Source organism: Chroicocephalus ridibundus, chromosome 7, assembly GCF_963924245.1.
Source record: "Chroicocephalus ridibundus chromosome 7, bChrRid1.1, whole genome shotgun sequence".
NCBI classification, from domain to species: Eukaryota; Metazoa; Chordata; class Aves; order Charadriiformes; family Laridae; genus Chroicocephalus; species Chroicocephalus ridibundus.
The window spans coordinates 59,073,857-59,092,648 of NC_086290.1; the positions used below are offsets into that span (position 1 = coordinate 59,073,857).

At 42.2% G+C, this 18,792-nt stretch overlaps 1 protein-coding gene across 5 annotated transcripts in view; it reads left to right on the forward strand.

The window, feature by feature from the left end:
• Positions 1-18,792, forward strand: part of GTF2I (general transcription factor IIi) — a 78,352-nt gene that overhangs the window by 21,963 nt on the left and 37,597 nt on the right. For all 5 annotated transcript variants that reach the window (XM_063342601.1, XM_063342604.1, XM_063342602.1 and 2 more), the window contains exons 4-11: positions 4,786-4,920; positions 5,336-5,519; positions 5,719-5,747; positions 6,923-6,971; positions 7,653-7,693; positions 9,058-9,135; positions 13,999-14,055; positions 17,536-17,598. In XM_063342601.1, coding sequence (XP_063198671.1) covers positions 4,786-4,920; positions 5,336-5,519; positions 5,719-5,747; positions 6,923-6,971; positions 7,653-7,693; positions 9,058-9,135; positions 13,999-14,055; positions 17,536-17,598 — 636 coding nt within the window. The remainder of the gene's footprint in view (positions 1-4,785; positions 4,921-5,335; positions 5,520-5,718; positions 5,748-6,922; positions 6,972-7,652; positions 7,694-9,057; positions 9,136-13,998; positions 14,056-17,535; positions 17,599-18,792) is intronic.

The following is an 18,792-nucleotide window of genomic DNA, read 5'->3' on the forward strand; positions in this document are numbered from 1 at the left end:
AAGATAACGTTCCTAGCCCTCACTAAACAGTTGCAGTTACAAGTAATAACAATAAAATCCAAAGCAATCAGCCCTGTCTTTCTTAATGAGAGCTGCTTTTTTTTTACCATTGCTGATGCCATTTGAGCTCCCTTAAATGGCTCAGCCTACAGCCCCCTTCTGCCTAACCTTTTGAAGTGCAAATAATGTAATTTTTTGAGCTATCCCATGCTGCATATTTCTCATGTATTAATATGTGTGTTCATCAGCTGAACTCCACATTAATAGCCTAGATCTTTGTGAAAGACTAATTCTCCTGTCTTTTAGCCTTGTGGCCTGCTATACTCTTCCGTTTCTCTTCTACTGCTGTTCTCCTTCCCTTCTTTTTCCCCCACCTTCCCAGGCTGGTGAAGGGGCTTTACCTGAAGCGGGTGATGGCCAGCCCTGGCTAGCCGTGCGTCTTTGATGGTCGCCTTTGCAGTCCTTTCTCATGCTATTGGGGCGAATCAATCTGTTTTTCTTAACTTTTATGTGACTGGCAGTTTCCCTTGATTTACAAGTCAGTTCACCCGTTTTGATAGAATCATGGAATGGTTTGAGTTGGAAAGGACTTAAAGGCCACCCAGTGCCACCCCCTGCCCTGGGCAGGGACACCTCCCACCAGCCCAGGTGGCTCCAAGCCCCGTCCAACCTGGCCTTGAACCCCTCCAGGGATGGGGCAGCCACAGCTTCTCTGGGCACCCTGGGCCAGGGGCTCACCACACTCACACCAAAGAATGTCTTCCCAATATCCCATCTCAATCTCCCCTCTTTCAGGGGTACCCCTATTTTACCAAGTTCTCAAAATGAAAAGAAAAATGCATTTTTCAAAACTTCCATTACTGGGTTAGACACGAGTTATTTTTAAGGAGTTTTATGAGATCCCTTTCTCCCTCCTTTCCTCAGGGCTGCTTCCTTTGCTCCCACGGTCTGGCTCCATGGATGCTGCCGGAGCAGACTCTTGCAGGTTGTGCCCGGTCCGGACGCCTTTTCTTCCCAGCACCTTCAGCTTTAGCCATGCCCTCACTGCCGCGCTCCCAGCTCTGTCCTGTTTTTCTGGGTTTATTTCAGATTTGGGTAACCGGCCTCTTTTGCGGCCTTATTGGAGCTAGTTTGCTTGGCTGGATTGTCAGGAAGCTCTGCCCAGCCAGGGGGGATGGAGGTAACAGCTGGTTTAAAAAACTGGCTCCGAAAGTTCAGACCACCCATCTCATTCCCTCAGAGTCCCGAACAAACAGAAAACTGCTGCAGATAGCCCAGCTTTTTGAAATTCCCTGGCTCCTAAATTCTGCCTCAGGTGATTTTCTTTTCTTGTGGTTTAGGTGGTCCTTTGATAATCACGGAGTGATTTTGCTTTAATTTGAGGTTTCAGTTTCCTGAACTGTAAAAGTGGATGGCCTTAAAAAGCTCACAGACGAACTGAGTGGATGCGCTATAAAACAAAGCAAAATGCTTTTAGTCACACGCGTATTTACTATTTTCAGAGAGTAATTTTCTTTAAGCACAGATGATAAAATGTATGTACAAGAGTGTTGTCACAAAATAATTGTTGCCCTTAAGTTGCCTCTCGCAGTGGCTGCGCGGGGGTGACATTCGTATTCTTATAATCACTTCTTGGCTTTTTCTACCTGGGGGATCAAAACCCACCCGATTAAAAACCTTCTGATGTTGTGAGATGCCTTACGTACCGTGGCACTGGCGGCTCTTTTGCTACAGGAGTGTTGAGCTCCATCAGCTTCAGATTCTGAACACTGCCAGCTTTTCTCTGTTGTTGTTTGTGTCGCATCGCATCTCCAGGTCACATTTTGGGGGAAATTTCGGTTAAGCAAATTGTTTCTCTGCTAAAGCTTGATTATTGTGGGGGTTTTTGTGTGTCTTTTTCTTTGGTGAGATGTGGTCAGTGCTGGTTTTGTCATTTATCTCGGCATGTCCCAGCAGGGCGTACTCAGCTCCGCAGGAGAAGCACATCTTTCCCCTTACCTCCGAGTGAGGCGCTCAGGAGACGGAGCCGCTTTATGGCCTATTTTAGCGTGCTGCCTTCAGACGGTGCTTCAGTGCACTTCGGATCGGCGTTGTGTAACAGTGCTGAGCCGCAGCTCTTCATCGGTTCATGAGCGTAACCGCGTCCGGGTAGGGCAGGGAGGCGGAGAGTCTGGTCAGGGTGTAGCTCTCTAATTGCTGCCACGCAACAAGAAGAAATTGCCAAATTAAAATGTGATCAAGTATTCCGTTTTTTTGTTCGATCACAAAAATTTCTCTAAGAGGGTTTTTTTTTTTAATTTTCTTTTATTTTAAAGCGGTGTACACATTTTATAGTATATTTGTTTTATAAGGACGCTGACAGCTGGGAGGTTCCTTTTCCAGGCAGGTGGAAGGCTGGGCCGTCAAACCCAGTCTGCTGCCCAGCGGGGCAGGGAAGAGGGAAGGTCATTCTGAGCAATGAAAACACCTGGGTGGCACTAGAAGGTAGGAGATACGTGACTACATATGGACTTTCAGTTCAAACTGAGGATTGTTAGTGGTTGGATCGTTCTGCTGAAGCTGGAATAGGCTTTGCAGAGTAACTGGACTAATCCCGCAGGATGCTCCCAGCTTTGGAGAATGTAATTCTTTTACCATATAACCATTCCTCATCCTTCTTAAACGATTTTTCACCCTCTTACCCTTCTGTAAATACAACCTCCCATCCCTCTTCCCCTCCACGGAGCCTATGAGTAGTGGGACCTCCAACAAGTGGAGACGTGTCCCTCAGCGCTGCCTGAGGAGACGACCGGCTGCTGGGTGGGATGGGTCCTGCAGAGCCCTTATAAATCTGACCGGCTTCGAGGCTTGATCTTGTTTGCCAGACTTGATTGAAATTGGCCAACAAACATGGGAGAGATTGAGGCAGATGCATTATATGGGCTCAAGAAAATGGATAAAAATCATGTAATAAAGCACAACGACAAGGGTTTCTCCTAGTTAAGGAGGAAAATGTCTATGTCTTTTTGTCTGCTTTTCATTTTAATGGGAAGTGAGCAGTGTCGTCATCTTAGTTTTGTTTTGCTTATTATTTTTAGAAAGTGTGGGTACACTTTTGAGAAGCTACTGGCAGCAAAGGCATTTTCAGTGAATCAGTCTCTTCTGCGGAAAAAACCCCCACACAAAAAAGCAACATTGCATGTAGCTGAAGATGGAACCTGATGTCTCTTGTCCCCAAGTCTGCAGGCAAATCTTATCAGCTGTCATTAACTAAGCCCCTGTGTTATAGCTAAATACTAATATTCCATTTTTGCATTATTTTTGTGTTATGGGAGGCACTGTCATATTGCAGAGAAAGCCGAAGTTTTGGGTCTGAAGAGCTGGATGTCACGTGGAGGTGGGTTTCCAGGGCACAAAGCAGACGGGGGGTCTGTAGAGGAAGGAAAAGCTTCTCTTTGAAATAAGATGTGACTCTTTAAGATGATAAATGTAATTTTACTAAAAGCATTGCTGCTTCAGCTCATTTCACAACCCATTGGTAGTCAGTTGTGCAAACTGATGTTTGTTTTCTCCTATTAGCTTAGAATTATGGTGCCAGCAGTACTGGTAATGCGAATCGCAGCATTTCAGACATACCACTGTGCTCAGGGTGAAGACAGGAGACAGCCTCAGCACTGATGTCTCCCTTGCACACAGGAACACAGGTCTCCCTTGCTTTTTCTTTCATATCCAGAATATCTCTGGTGTTTTTGCCTATTTTTGCCGGGTGATTCTCAGTAAATCTTTGCAGAAGGTGAGCGATTAGGGAAGGCTGCTGCCCGAAACCATCACTTCCATTTGCTTGTTAATATTGAAGGTGTCATTATTCCCTCCATCCTTTTGCAATGTCGTTTGCTCAGAGACTAGAACAAGGCGTGGGGCTGGAATCTTCTCGGTTCTGCGTGAGGATGATTATTCTATGATTCTATTAATGTAGATGAGATCTGAGGAAGGAATTCTTTGGTGTGAGGGCGATGATCCCCTGGCCCAGGTTGCCCAGAGAAGCTGTGGCTGCCCCATCCCTGGAGGGGCTCAAGGCCAGGTTGGACGGGGCTTGGAGCAACCTGGGCTGGTGGGAGGTGTCCCTGCCCAGGGCAGGGGGTGGCACTGGGTGGATTTAGGGTCCCTTCAACCCAAACCATTCTGGGATCCTAGGATGGCTTGTTTGCAAGTCCTCCTGTTCAGCTGTGAGAGATGTGTACTTCAAATGCCCTTTCAAAGACAGAGGAGCTGTGCCAAAAGCCAGATCCCCTCTGTAAAAAGTTCAGCTAAGCGCATAAGCATGAACAAAAGGGGATGTAACATAACTGCTGCATAAGGCATCATGCACAGCACTAGGGAGCTGTGGTACCCTCTGCGCAGGCATTTTAACTTTTCCCTGGTGACTGTCTTGCTCCTTCTTTTCTTAGCAGTTTCGCATTTTATTTCTGCTGTATTATCCCCTCCTGAGATGAATAGCGTTTTCTACCTCTTCGTGCCAAAACAAAGCCTGCTTGGATGTGTCTCTTAATTCCTTATTCTTACACGTTAAAGGGTGACATTTACAAAGGTTGTAAGGAGGATATAATAATTTTGGTGTAAATTCGGATTCACTCATTGCCTATGTACGTAAACAAGTGCATTTGCTTCTGGAGCAAATAAGTTTTATGATTTTCTGGCAGGAATCCTTCCCGAGTCCCTATTGTCTAAACTGGAGGGACTGTCTACTGGCGGTTTTAATAACTTAGTATTTTATTTTTTTGTCTTATTTTTATAAATAACTGCCAGGTGTTACAGAAGAGGAGAGGGCTGCAGACCTGCAGAAAACAAAGACCGTCCCCGCTGTAAACAGACTGACCGTGGATGCTGTGGAACTGGAAGCTCTCAGAAAGTCTGTGGAGGACTTTTTCTGCTTTTGCTATGGTGGGTGCTTTAAAGTCTTCATAACAGCTGTTCTGGATTTCTAAATTTTTATTTTAGTTGGGAGGAAAGTACTGCATGCACTTAGCCTTCCAGCTATGCTGCTGCTAAGGTGGTAAGTTTACCTTTTTTAGTTGCTGATTCTAAACCATACACCTATATTGGGTAGTTTTCTTTTTGATGTGATTTATGGATGTGATGTGAGATGGTTGCACAGCCCGTTTAGTTTTCTTTTAAGAAAGCCTCTGCGTCTCCGTGGGTTCCGGTGCATGTTGGAACCCTGCAAGCAGGGCTTGGTTTCCTGCTCCTTGCGTTCGCCCCAGTCCTCTCCAGGGGTTTTAGGAGGGATTCATCCTCTTGTGAACTTGCACACTCTTCCCCTCGTAACTGTCTCCTTTTTTTTTCCTTTTCCCCTTAGGTAAAGCTTTAGGAAAGTCAACGGTGGTACCTGTGCCGTATGAGAAGATTCAGAGGGACCAGTCGGCGGTGGTGGTGCAGGGCCTGCCCGAAGGGCTCGCATTCAAACATCCAGCAAATTACGATGTTTCCACCCTGAAATGGATTTTGGAAAACAAGTCAAGGATCTCATTTATCATCAAAAGGTCATTTGCTCGCTCTCGTGCTGGTCTGTCCGCTTTCGTTTTGTACTTAAATTAAGTCCAGTTAATTTTAATTTTTAATGAAATATATTGCAGCCTGTTTCTCTTAAACAGGAGTGCTCTCTCTTTAATGTTACGCGACCAAGTAAGTAATGACGTCTTTGCTAAAGCTATGGGTTTTTCTTTCCGTATTTCCACACAGGCCTTTCCTAGAGCCAAAGAAACACCTAGGTAAGTTACTACTTACTCAGACTAAACAGAAACAGGTCAGAATTTTAGATTAGGTAGCAATACAGATACGAGATTGGGTCATGCGGATAAAGTGGCGAACTTTGCAGAAATTCCTAGACTGTGAGTTGCCTTACTCATGGAACTACAATCTTCTCCTTTATGCATTCTGCCAGGAGCAACTAATTAGAGATAAAACTTGTTCTATTGTGTTCTTCATCCTTTTACTGAGTTTCAATTTAATGTGAATTGGATGGTATCCTAGGGACAGGAGAAGTGAACTGATGAAGGACTGTGCGTTGCGTTTTTAGAAGATGCCAAGACTTTGCAGTGCTCCATGTTCCAATACATAGCTGAGTTTGGCATTTATGTCTCATTTTAAAAATTGATTTAATCTTCTGAAGTGGTTAGGTGTTGCAGTTGCTATGAAAGCCTCTATATATTAAAAAATCTGAGCTAGAGTGAGTTTTTTTAAAACTGCACATATTCGCTCCTAGCTAGAAGAAATCCCTTCTCCCGTTCCTTTCATGAGATTATACTGCTTTACTTGCAAAATTTGTGTCTGTGAGGATTTGTTTTATGAAAAGGGTGAAGCAATCTCTATAGGAATGTAGTCAAAAAAGAAAAGTTCCACTTTCTCAGGTGAAAGAGCCAGAAGTCGATGCTGGATTAGTAAAATTAGAATTGTGTTGCCTGTGCCCAGTAAGAAGACAAGGGAGTGGGAAATTACAGAAATTCTGGTAATAATATATTTCTATTGAAAAAGCAAGGCAAGTTTTCAGTGTGGTAAATGACGTTCTAAAAACATAATTATTCATGTCTGGCTGTAATTTAGGACTAAGCTAAATCTCTGTAAAAGTATCCTTTTTCTTTTAGCAGAGTTTAGGAGAGATTTGTTTACCTTTATTTCGCAAGATTTTCACTTGGCATCATGAAAGACAGCACTGAAAAGAATGCTGATATGATATGCTCAGTTGAAGTAATCTTATATTGTTGCTTATAGATTAATAAAGCAGTTTGACGAGATCTGTCCCTCGTATCTGTGAATACAGAAAATACGCGCACGTGCTTGTAAAATGTGAACAGGGTTTTGCTTCATGAAATCAGTGTTATGTTTTCAGTTTGTATTTAAGGTAAATGGAGTACGGGAAATTCAAAGATTGTCTTTTATCTTTCAGGGGCTCATATGGCAGATCCTTCACATTCAATTATACCTCCAGGTGGAAGGTGAATTTAAAATAATGTAGTTTTTTTTGCATCAGCTGTGTATTTTCATATCGTTTGTCTTCATGTGCTTTTTCTGTCCAGCTGACCTTTGGATAACTTTGGCTTGCCTGGGATTCTAAAAAGCATGAAGCTGAATTTTCCCTTTCCTTTGACTGTTGTTTGTGGGGAAACTGTTCCGAATTAAACAGATGGCAAAGTTTCCCCTCGGTTTAATTAGCCAAGTGAGTGTTCTTAATGCAGAGTCTGTCAGTCAGGGATAAGTTTGTCATGTTTTATGATACAGGAGCGATGGGGAACAGATGTACTGTTGCTTCCTTCCCCCTCCTCAATTAAAATATTAGAATAAATCTTTTTGTTAGTAAATGAAGAGATTATATCTGGAGTAAATGAAAAATTGGTTAATGTGAAAACAGGGAGCAAAACGGGAAGCGTTTCTTTGCTTCTGAGTTGACTTCTCATTAAATGGTAAACGTGCTTTGAATATGTGTATGTCCCGAAAATGTAGGGATAGGAGATTCCTGGCAAGTCTCTTGAGATAAATCGGATAAGCTAAGATGCAGGGGGTTTTACTTTTGTATTCCTAGTTGGACAATACTGGGATGTTGATTTTACGAGACGACAGTAAAATATTTGGTTTTTATAATATCATGTAATATGTCCTTGATTTGTTTATTTTTGTAGTTGTCCTATTCAAGTGAAAACGGAACCAAATGAGGATTCTGGTATGTACAAAATTTTGCCCTTATTTGCAGAAGAACCCAGTCAGTTTCGGTTCAGAAGGGTGAATTTAAGCAAAGATAGGAAGCCCTAAGAAAAAAGTAGCAAAAAGATGTTCTTTGTGGGAAAGAAAAACTTTTCTTTCCTTAAAACTGGCCACTTTTCAGTTGGCATTTTTATCAAGTATTTAAATTTAGCCAAATGTTTCCATTTCGAGGAGGAGGAGATTTGTGTAGTTTTCTAGACTAAAATAATTTGTCTTTGTAAATAGTTTTAAGTGGAGAAGAAGAAAATCCTCTGTTTTTTATTTTGTTCTAATTCAAGATCACTTCATCCCTAATGGGGAGAGAAAAACTTGCTTTAGTTGTGAATACTACTAAAATATTGAAAATGACAGAATGTCCGTTTTCGAGCTAAAATGGAAATAAATAGTAAAATGTGTTATTGATTGTTAAAAAAAAAAAAGAGCAAGCGTTCCTAAGTTCCGCTGGAGGAGGGAGATGATCCTGCAAGACGCTGTGCTTTGAGGAAAAGCAGGAATAATCCCAGTAAAGGCAATGAGCCGGCAGGTGTGCTTGGAGATAAGCTGGGGACTTTCCCTTTTGTTGGCTTGGGCTATGCTGCTCAGCACTTTGTAGATGAATTAAGTTTTTTATATTTAGGCCAGTTCTTTGTGCTTCCCAACTACAGACTCGTGGTTGGGGAACCCTTCGTGGTTAACGTTTAGCTTAACGGATGCGAAGAGTTAACTTGAGCTTTTTGTCAAGTCAGTCCCAGACTCTTTGCAGTGCTGCTTTCTAGGCATTTTAAGTAATTCTCCTTTTGTCAGAATGTTCTGAAAACACTTCAGGGAATGCTGCGAAGGCTTATGGAGGAGATAGTTCATCTGGATGAAGCCCAGAGCAGCTGAGGACCTCTGGTGCCCCATCAGCAGCAGGGTCTGACGCAGACTCATCTGACCTTGGCTGTGCAGAGGAGGGAGCAGCAGTGGATCTAGAAGTGCTTTCAGCACAACGACTTATAAAATATATTGTATTTTTTTGGCTGTAGAAGTGGGCAAAAAGGAAGGAGACCATTCTTCTTAATTCTTCAGATCACAGATAGCGTTTGCAAGGACGCCTGGTTTGCAGGGATGTGTTTGATCTTGAGTCCCTTCTGACAGTGACCAAACATAAGAAACCACTTCGTTACCTTTGTTTTAGCTCAACAATTGTTGAGTGTCTCAGCACCTGAAAATCTTTTTTTTTTTTTTTTTTTTTTTGTAAAAGAGACCAGCTAGGATCTTGGTCGATGTTTTATTTGTTTTGGTTTTTTTTAAGAATCTGGTTATTATTAATTTCCATATTTGATTCCTTTGTTGCTTCTACAGGAATTTCTTTGGAAATGACAACAGGAACAGTGAAGGAGGAATCAGATGATCCTGACTACTACCAATATAATATTCCAGGTAATGATACTGACTTCCATATGTGTTTATCTCGTGAAAGGGTTGATTACTTAAGTGTCGCTCTCTCCGTGCCTCTCTTTTTACTTATTCTTGGTCGGTAAGGGTGCATTTCCTTAGCCCTGTTAGGATACAACAATTCCGTGCTGGCCACCATTTAAGTTACTCTGAAGAATACCAAAAGAGCAAAAGTACAACTTCAGCATAGCCATATGTCTGTGTTTGGGGCTGAAGGAGAAATTCCAGGACTCTTTCGAACTGTTTGTTTTTCTCTGAGGGTCCAGTATGCAAACTCTTAATTCCGGTGACCTCTTTAAATGGGAAATAAACGGCGATATTTTATTGTACAGCGCTGCTTGGATCTTCTCTTTAAAGTTTCAGTAAATTTTATACTGCATTGATCACTTTTCGTGTGTGGAATGACCAATATGTGTCAAAACTGTATTGAAAGGTTTATTTATATAGGCAAAACATAACGACATTTGTGAGGTGCGTGATTTGGGCTCTGTGTATGTTTTTAGGTATCTCCCAGTTGCTTTGCCTCATCTCTACATATCTGGTTAATGCTGCATATTAACCTCAACTAGGAGTGAAAAATATAAATCATTGTTTCTGTAGGTTGAAATGAATAGTAATTAAGAAGTTGCGATGATAAATGGGGACATAAAATAACTAGAACCCTAAATTCATTATTTCAGCCTGTTTGCATTTGTCGTAAGGTTAATTGAGCAATACAAAGGAACACAGGCAGGCTGCTGCGCGTCTCTGAAGGACAGCTTCTTGTTCAACAAAAAGTGCAAAACAGCACATCCTTTCTTTTTGTAATATTATATATTATTGAGATAACATTTTTGTACGTGTTTAGACACAAAGCTCAAGAATATTTTCTAATGTGCCTTAGTAACTAACTGCAGGATCGTACAATCAATGTTCTCGGACTGGCACATCTCAAGTAACGTAGGAGCACTCTTCAGAGAGATCGTAACCCTACGGCGGAGCGAAATGCCACCACTCAAGTTCAGAGTCTGAAAGGTGAATTCTCTGGTGTTAGGATTCTCTTTTCTTTATATTTATACATTGCCTAGCCTCAGGCGACAGGGAGGTCTACAGGCATGATATAATGTACTAAAAATAGATACTTTTTTGGAGACAACCTAATCGTCGTTCCTTCCAAAGCCAAGTCCTGTCATTTTTTTTGCTTTTCACCCCCTGTGGCTTTCCATTTCACACATAAAAACAACGTCAGAATTTGGCCAGTGGCCCAAAGTGTAAACCAATGGCGTCTGAAGAGAGTCGGTATTGAAATCGCTTCCTTAAAAAATCATATCCCATTGTGCTGCAGCGTGTTTGTCTGAGCTAAAAAACCCCATTTATACAGTGTGCTTCCAGAGTAAAGTCTAAGCAGTGTGGATTTGGGGGGGATTTCTCTTGCCTTTCACAGAACTCTAAATTTAAATTTTCTGGTTGGTGAAGAGCAATATGTATCTTTTTCAGATAAAATAGTGCTCGATTAGTAACTCCCCCTTTCCCCACTCCCAGTGTAGTCCTCCAAACCTGCATTTAAAACACGGCAGAACTGGGTATAGCGGTAGAAGGGATGGGGTGCAATGAGCTAAAAGAGATGCTACTGGGTCACGTCATGCTGCCTTCCCTGGAGTAAAGCAGCTTCCCCTTCATTTGTTCGAGTTGCTGATGCTCAGGTTCAAGCCAAAGGTTGTACAAAGTGCAGAGAGCTGTAAACACCTGGAGTCCTGCGTCCCGCTCTGGGGCACCAACATCAGGAGGACACGGAGCTGCTGGAGCGGGGCCAGAGGAGGCCCCGGAGATGCTGGGAGGGCTGGAGCCCCTCTGCTGTGGGGACAGGCTGAGAGAGCTGGGGGGGTTCAGCCTGGAGAAGAGAAGGCTCCGGGGAGACCTTCCAGCCCCTTCCAGTCCCTCAAGGGGCTCCAGGAAAGCCGGCGAGGGACTCTGGAGCAGGGAGGGGAGCCATGGGACGAGGGGGAAGGGTTTTACACTGACAGAGGGGAGATTGAGATGAGATCTGAGGCAGAAATTTTTTGGTGTGAGGGTGGTGAGCCCGTGGCCCAGGGTGCCCAGAGAAGCTGTGGCTGCCCCATCCCTGGAGGGGTTCAAGGCCAGGTTGGACGGGGCTTGGAGCAACCTGGGCTGGTGGGAGGTGTCCCTGCCCAGGGCAGGGGGATTGGAACTAGATGATCCTTCAAGGTCCCTTCCAACCCAAACCATTCTATAGTTCTATGAAATTCAGGAGGCATAAGCACTCTGCACAAAGGAGGCTTTGTGTACGCATGGTGATGCTGCGCAGAGAAGTGGACCTTGGAAAAGCAGAGTTATCCTGAGGTGTGTTCCTGGGGGATGGCACAAGTCTGCCCAAGCATTGCCTTGGTAGAGGCGTGCAAGAGAATGGCTAGGATCCTAGTTCTTACTAAAAATACCCTACAGCAAAAGCCAGGCTTATTGATGTCTGAGAAGAAACAACTAAACTGTTAGTGAACAGCCATCTGCTTGGCGCTTCCTGAAGAAAATTATTTACTGATGAAATTTCATGGTTATTGTTTTTCTCTGAGTGTTTGCTTCCTCTCACAAATCTGTAATGCTGACCGACCAAAGTGCTGTGTGCCTTGGTGGCACGTGAAATCCTCCTGTTAATCAAACGGGGAGGAAATTATACCTGTAGGTGGATGTCTTTTTTTATATCTTATTGTTGTGTAGTAGGTTGCAGCATTTGGCTGTTGCCATGAATTAGTACCAGATTGCTAAAGTGGGAATATGAAAAAAAAAGCTCAAGTTTCAGAAAATAATCTGTGTGGGTCATTTTAAAAAAATCTTAGGGGTTTACTACATGTACTGTAGTTTTTATTGACGTTAAAGCTGCGGGGATTGAATTTTCTGTGCTTAATCCCAGGGGCTGTAAGCCTAGTAAGTGTATTTTTAACTAAAGAAATCTCTCTTCAAGTTTGAATGTGTCAAAGACTTCCCATTTTTCCTTTTTCATTTGTGTTACAGCATATATTTGGCATGAAGATAATGCAATATAGAGGCTATTGCAGAATATGTAGGTAAACCAGTCCTGTTGGGATCTGTGAATTAAGGAATAAACATGAAAATATGTGCTTATAATAGGATATTTGCTTATAATGGGATGCATGCTTCTGTGCGTCAGTGCATTGTGAATGATAATAATTACATGTTCTGAAGAGTTCTTAGGAAATGACAGTCCCGTCTGGCTGCGTACACTGAATACGCTTATTTAAATAAAAGCAAATTTATTCCACGGAGATGTTTTCCAGCACGCCCAGGGATGCTGTGTTCTGTTCCTGCTCACCCATGGCGGTTGCAGGTCCCGGTGCTGGGATGAGACTTCCCTCCTGTGTGTCCTGGAGCAGCACCGGTGGCGCTGGCTTCTCCTGTGCTCCTCTTCCTCCCCCGGCTTCTCCCGTGCTCCTCTTCCTCCCCCTGCTTCTCCCACACTTTCTTTCCCATCCTTGGCCCATGGTCTCGGCTCTGCCAGTGCCACTCTCTCTGCAGCCGTATTTTGAACCAAATCAGGGAGCTCCTCCGCGTTCAACAGACAAATAGGAAAAAAACCCAAACACGCCCCCGCCCCCCAGCAAAAAAAAGTGGCAGGAGCAGATGAAAGCTGCGCTTGGTGAAAGAAACACATGTTCACCGAAGAACCCTGTAGAGGTTCCACACTTGAAATCCTGCTAATTTAAAATCCCTTTGAAAATCTGAGCAATCAAATTAGGCAGAACTGTCTCAAGCTAGCATTATTGTAACCGCTAATAATCATGATTTTCTTTAATCCCTAAATATTCACTTTCTTGAATAACTCATAATATTTGATACTGTTATGTACTTCCAGTTGACCGAAATACTTACGAAGTCTGATTGTGACCACAGTCTTTTCTGTATTTCTTGCTTACTGTGCATATGAAGTAGAGTTTAAAAGATTTCACTTGCCTTATTAATTAAAAAATACCTTTTCTGTTGTGAAGCCGTTAATATTCATTGCTGATACACTTATAAATATACCTCTAAACAGCCGTCGTTTTGGGAGAATTACATGATTCTCTGCAGATGGCTTTTGCAAATGAACACAGAACAATTAGTCCAAATCCTTCAGTCCCAGTCAGTCCGAGTATTCCTACGTTCCTGCATGCTGCACGTAGACTAGTTTTCTGTACCTACGCTGTTTCTGTGGTGTAGAGCCATCTCCGGCTCGGTGAGAATCCTAAGCAGTAGGATTTTAGGGGTGTTATTTTAATCTTTTAAGTGTCATTTGTGTGCTGCTTTCTGCAACAGCCTTTTTAAAGCAGTTGGGATAGAGCCGTCAAAAGAGCCGTTGTGATGAAAAGCAAACAACCTTGAAGTGCCGTAAATTATTTTAATCTCTCTGAATTCGATATTTAACGTGGGTAGAAATTTTGAAGTCAAAAAGGGACTCCCTAGGAATACAAATTTTAACAAACAGGAAAAAGATTTCACTGATTAAAAGTTCATTGAAAAAGGGCAGAACCATCAACATTTCATGTTTTAAAATTAGTTTATTAACACCAGAAAAAACTGAAAACCTGCCTTTCTGCTTGAGTCTCTGACTGTTCAGTAGTCCAAGAAATGCGCACCCCTCCCATTAGCCCCTCGGTATTTCTATTTGGTGAACTGGGTAAGTAAGGATTTATAGATCTTTAATATTTCCCAGTCTTTCCTAATTGAACGTTACAGGAAGTATGAAGTGAGCATATGATATACGAAATTAAGAGTTATTTGGCAAATTCCTCTGTGGACTGGCAAAATGTGTTTGTTGCAAGAGACGATTTAAAAGCCATTCTCTTTCTTCCCGAGCAGGTCCTTCCGAAACATCAGAGATGGATGAAAAAATTGCTCTTGCAAAAAGTTACACAGGTAGATCCTTTTTTTGTATTTTTCTCAAGGGTGCTTTGGAAATGGAATGTGAGAGGTTTACTTTTCAGGGCTCTACTTTCTCGACTTGAAGTAAGAGTATTGGAACTTAAACTTCAAGAGAAATGAAAATGTCAGTGGCCTTCATTTTCAGGTGTCCAAGTAGAGACATAGAAGGGAGTCTCATTTCTTTCTTTTCTACGTTTGAAAAGGAACATCAGGTTGATCACTCTAAAGCACTAGCAATTTGTGTGAATTGTTTCTCAAGAAATTCAGTCCGTTTCATAATTGGTTATAAAGTTTAATAAACCTCTGCTCATGTGTTGTGGGCGCAACTTGATCATCTCTTCCAGCTGTGTGCGAGGTGAACGGGCACACACAGAAAAAAGTATATGGCAAGTCTGTGTTTCGTGGAAGTTCCTTACTGCATCTGAACCGTAGCTCAAATAAATCTACCCCAAAGTTATAGCTTTTTTATTTGGCTTTTTACAGTTTGTATTAAAAATACCGGTTTGCCCATTTGCAAACACTAGAAAATACCAATCTGCATTTTAACCCCTGACGTTCTTGATAGGGTCAGAGAGCTCTTGCTTCAGAAATTGAGCCTTCTGTATGTTGTTCATGTGAACATTATAGTTCTGGATTTTTTGCTTATGAAAATCCGTACTTTGAATAGTCGGTGTTAAAAGTTCCCTTAGTATTTTTGTTATGGTATGTTTTTTACTTTATGTTTGTCTAAAGGAAGCCACCAGGGTTCCGATTGCAGTGAAGGAACAGATGCAGAAATATCAGTAGAAGGTTAAAGAGATGAAATGTATTTCATGAGAACAAATTGACATAATTGCATATTTTTTTAACACAACATATTTGAAAAGGTAGCACCTTAATTAAAGTTGTGCATCTTCTCCAACCATTCTCATTCCACATTTCCACAAGGTTGGCTTTTGGGTTTTTTGTTTTGTTTTGCTTTTAATCTCCCAAGTCATACCACTCTGCGGCTTACTATAACCAAGTTGTGATGGGAGTCATCATTCTTTTAAGTCATAAATTGCATTTGTAAGGTGCTTGTCACCCAAAGTTCAACGCTTCGACGTGATGCTAAAAGTACATCATTCTGCAGCTAATTTCATTCCAAGCACCTGACTCTCAAACCGGAGTTGTCAGTCTTTAAGGCCAAGTTACGCAGGAATACTTGTTCTTGAAAATCCCATTAGTTTTGCTTTGACGGTAGGTATCACCATAGTTAAAGGTACCGTTACATGAAATTTAAAAGCATTTCTCTTGATAAAGGAGGATAAAGTTCTTTGCTCTTGCTGGCTGCACTACTAACTCTACTTACTTGAGAAGAAATAATCTTTGAACATTGCTTTCCGAACCATAATGCCACGAGCTTTATGCCTGACTGTGAAGAGAGAGCCCGAGGCCAGGGAAGTGGGATACGAAATGAGAAGACATTGACTTTGCTTCGGTTTTGACTATGCAGAATTTTATAGCTACAGATGCTTTGTCACACCCTTTCCTCCAATCTGTGCTCCATTACAAGTGTCTGTAAGAGATACGCTGAAAGTTGCACCCTGGTTTTGCTAAATAGAATAAACCCGTTATTCGTGAAGATTAATATTTACAAAGATGTCTATAGGCCCTGATAAAAATTGCAGGTAACAGTCTAACTTGTAGCTATTATTAAAGAAATGCATACGCTATGCATGCAAAGCTCTTCCGAAAGCTGGTCAGAAAGCTACAGGCTGTGATGCAGATTTGCAGAAATGATTGTTTTCTGCATAGAAAAACATTAGAGGTGTGCACGAATGTATCTTTTGGTGTATATCACTGGCAGTTTTCATTGTTTTTCCCCTTCCAGTAACCTTGACGAGATGGTGAACAAGGAAGTGGCAAAGTTATCGTGTGCTGTAGCTGCTAAAGGTGTCTGAGGTCATAGTGAGATTGGATGAGTCGGGAGCATGATGTGGTTGAAATTCAGCAATCAGAAAGTTTAAGGTTACGTGTATCAAAAGAAATTGTTCTAAACTGAATGAAATCACATTTGAGAATATGGAGGGAGTGCCACTGGCTGACAACGTTTAGAACTGTGCAGAAGGTGGCTGCTTAAAGCTGTGTGTATTTACCTAAGATCAACAGATACCTAATGATGATAAAACGTTGTTAAAAAATATTTACTTTAGTGTTTAAACTAGTTGGTTTAATATGGTTTAAGAAGAAATACCCACCCGGGAGTTTTCTTTCGGAACTTGTTACCATCTGCTTTGACATTTTTGCATGTTTCTCTTAATTATGACTGTTTCTCAGGGATTTGTTGCTGGACTAGATGGACCATTTGTCAGTCTTTTTGGCTGCTCTTAAATTTCCACAAAACTTCTGACGATTGTATTTCTCGTTTTTCTTTTTTTCTCTTTAAACTTTTCTGATGCTTTTAACAAAGGTTCTAAGCGATCAGTTGATGTGGTAGTTATTTCTATGACCGTACTTTGTGTTCACATCTACTAGAAGACCATCTCCTCCTGATTCTTCCCTTTGGTTGTGCTTTGCGTTTGCTAGTTATTTACCTGGCACTCACTCGGAATTAGATGAGAATATCATACTATGTTTTCTCTGAGCTGGATGATGTGTTTGACATAGTTCGAATATATTCCACTGAAGGTGACTCAGTAGGTATTGCTGAATCTCTGCTACACACATCACGTGAAGAGCCGTGGAAAGGGGAGATTCCATCAGACTTGCTCCCGAAGTGATAGCATACTTCAGCTTACAGAGGTCTGAAAGAAGATACTCTTCAGAATGCACAAGCTCAGCATTGCTCTGCCAGAATAATTAAAATATATTCCTTCATACACTGCTACTTAGTTTTGAAATAGTTTCCAATAGAATTAGCTTCACTTTTTTAAGCTTTACTGCAGTTGAATGCAAATTGCTCCTTCTCCCACCAAGTATTGATAGCCGTAATCCTGTTTATTTTGTTGGTGCAGGTCGCCCCAACGAAAGCATTGGGATTACAAATTTCCTTCTCATTTTTCACTGTTGGCCTTGCAGCCTGTTATGAAAATCATTATAGTGCAACAACTCTGAGTCTCTATAAATGGTGAGGAAATATATCATCTGTAGGGGCACACTGCCTTTGTTTATATTTTCAGTAATCCTTGATAACAAAGGGGAAAATATTTATGATTGTATTAATCCTATTAAGCCAAGAATAAGGAATTGCATACTGTCATTAATGCCAGCTCTGCACTGCTGCACACAATTTAGCAAGTCTAATCCTCACCTCCTTACCCTTGTCTAGAATTGCTTAACAGCTTATGGTAAACTATCTTTACTTCTGGTTTTGTTGCACGCTGTGAATGCAAAAGGTTTCAGTGAGACAAGGGGCTTCTTTGGCAAGCGTTAGTTGAAATACAAAGTCATGGAGTGTTGGGTTAAAAAGTCTCTTCTGTCCCCGTCATTCAGCAGCCCTGTTTCCCCCTCCAGATTCCTCCCAGCACGCCCCGTCGGAAACAAGCGAGGACCCGGAGGTCGAGGTCACCATCGAAGGTGAGTTCTCCAGCTCATTGATTTCAGTCTGTTGGGCATTTTTAGGTCCAAAAACTTGGACCTAAAAAAAACAGGCATTTTTACAACGCCTGCATTACTTGGTACTGAGTAAATAGGATGATGTGCCAGCGTTGACTGGAGTTTGGATCAGGCACTGCTTGGTAAACTTATCTAGTCCAGAAGTTTGACAAAACCACAGAAAACTGAAGTGTATTGGACGTACTGGGCTGGTTTTGAAATGCTGCGTGGCAGAGATTTGTATCTTCCACATATTTTTCAAGCATCGGTAATGAAGGATACTCATTGTTTAACAGCCATTAATTTACATTTGTCTTGGTTTCGGCTGGAATAAAGTTAATTTCGTTACTGGCATCTGGTATTGTGCTGTCTTCTGGATTTAGGATGAGAATAATGTTGATAACACACTAATATTTTAGTTGTTGCTAAGCGCTCAGGGGCTTTTCAGCTTCTCATATTGGCCTGCCAACATGAAGGCTGGGGACACAGTGGGGACAGCTGACCCCAGCTGGCCAAAGGGATGTTCCATACCCTATGGCGTCTGCTCAGCACGGGAACTGGGGGAGATGGCGGCGGGGGGACGCTGCTCGGGGGCTGGCTGGGCATTGACTACCGGGTGATGAGCAATTGCATTGTGTATCACTCATTTTGGATATTCTTCTGTTCTTATTTATTAGTTTCTCTTTCGTCGTTGTCCTACTAAACTGTTTTTATCTCAACCCATGAGTTTTCCGTATTTTCCCGATTTTTCTCCCCATCCCACTGGAGGGGGGGAGCAAGCGAGCGGCTGCCTGCTCCTAGTTGTCAGCTGGGGTTAAACCACAGCAGTCCATTTGGGCACCAAACCTGGGCCTCGAAGGGTTTGAGATAATAACGGATTAATCGGAGCATATGAAGGGGATTTGTATCTATTAAGAGTTGCGGGGCATGATATTTATCATCTCTTCTTGGTATTAGTTTATTTGGTCTGCTTCGTGCTCTCGCTTTTGCTGCTCATGTTAACGACCAGTGTTGGCTCTTGCAGGCTGCTGTACTCCGCAGTGATTTGTGACGCTTTACCTGGGAGGTCTGTTCCTAGAACACTGACCTTGAGCTTAATCTGGTCTTTGAGTTGTGTGCTGAAACTATTACTGTACCTCAGGTACCATCTCCTGGAGACAATTAGCAATTATACTT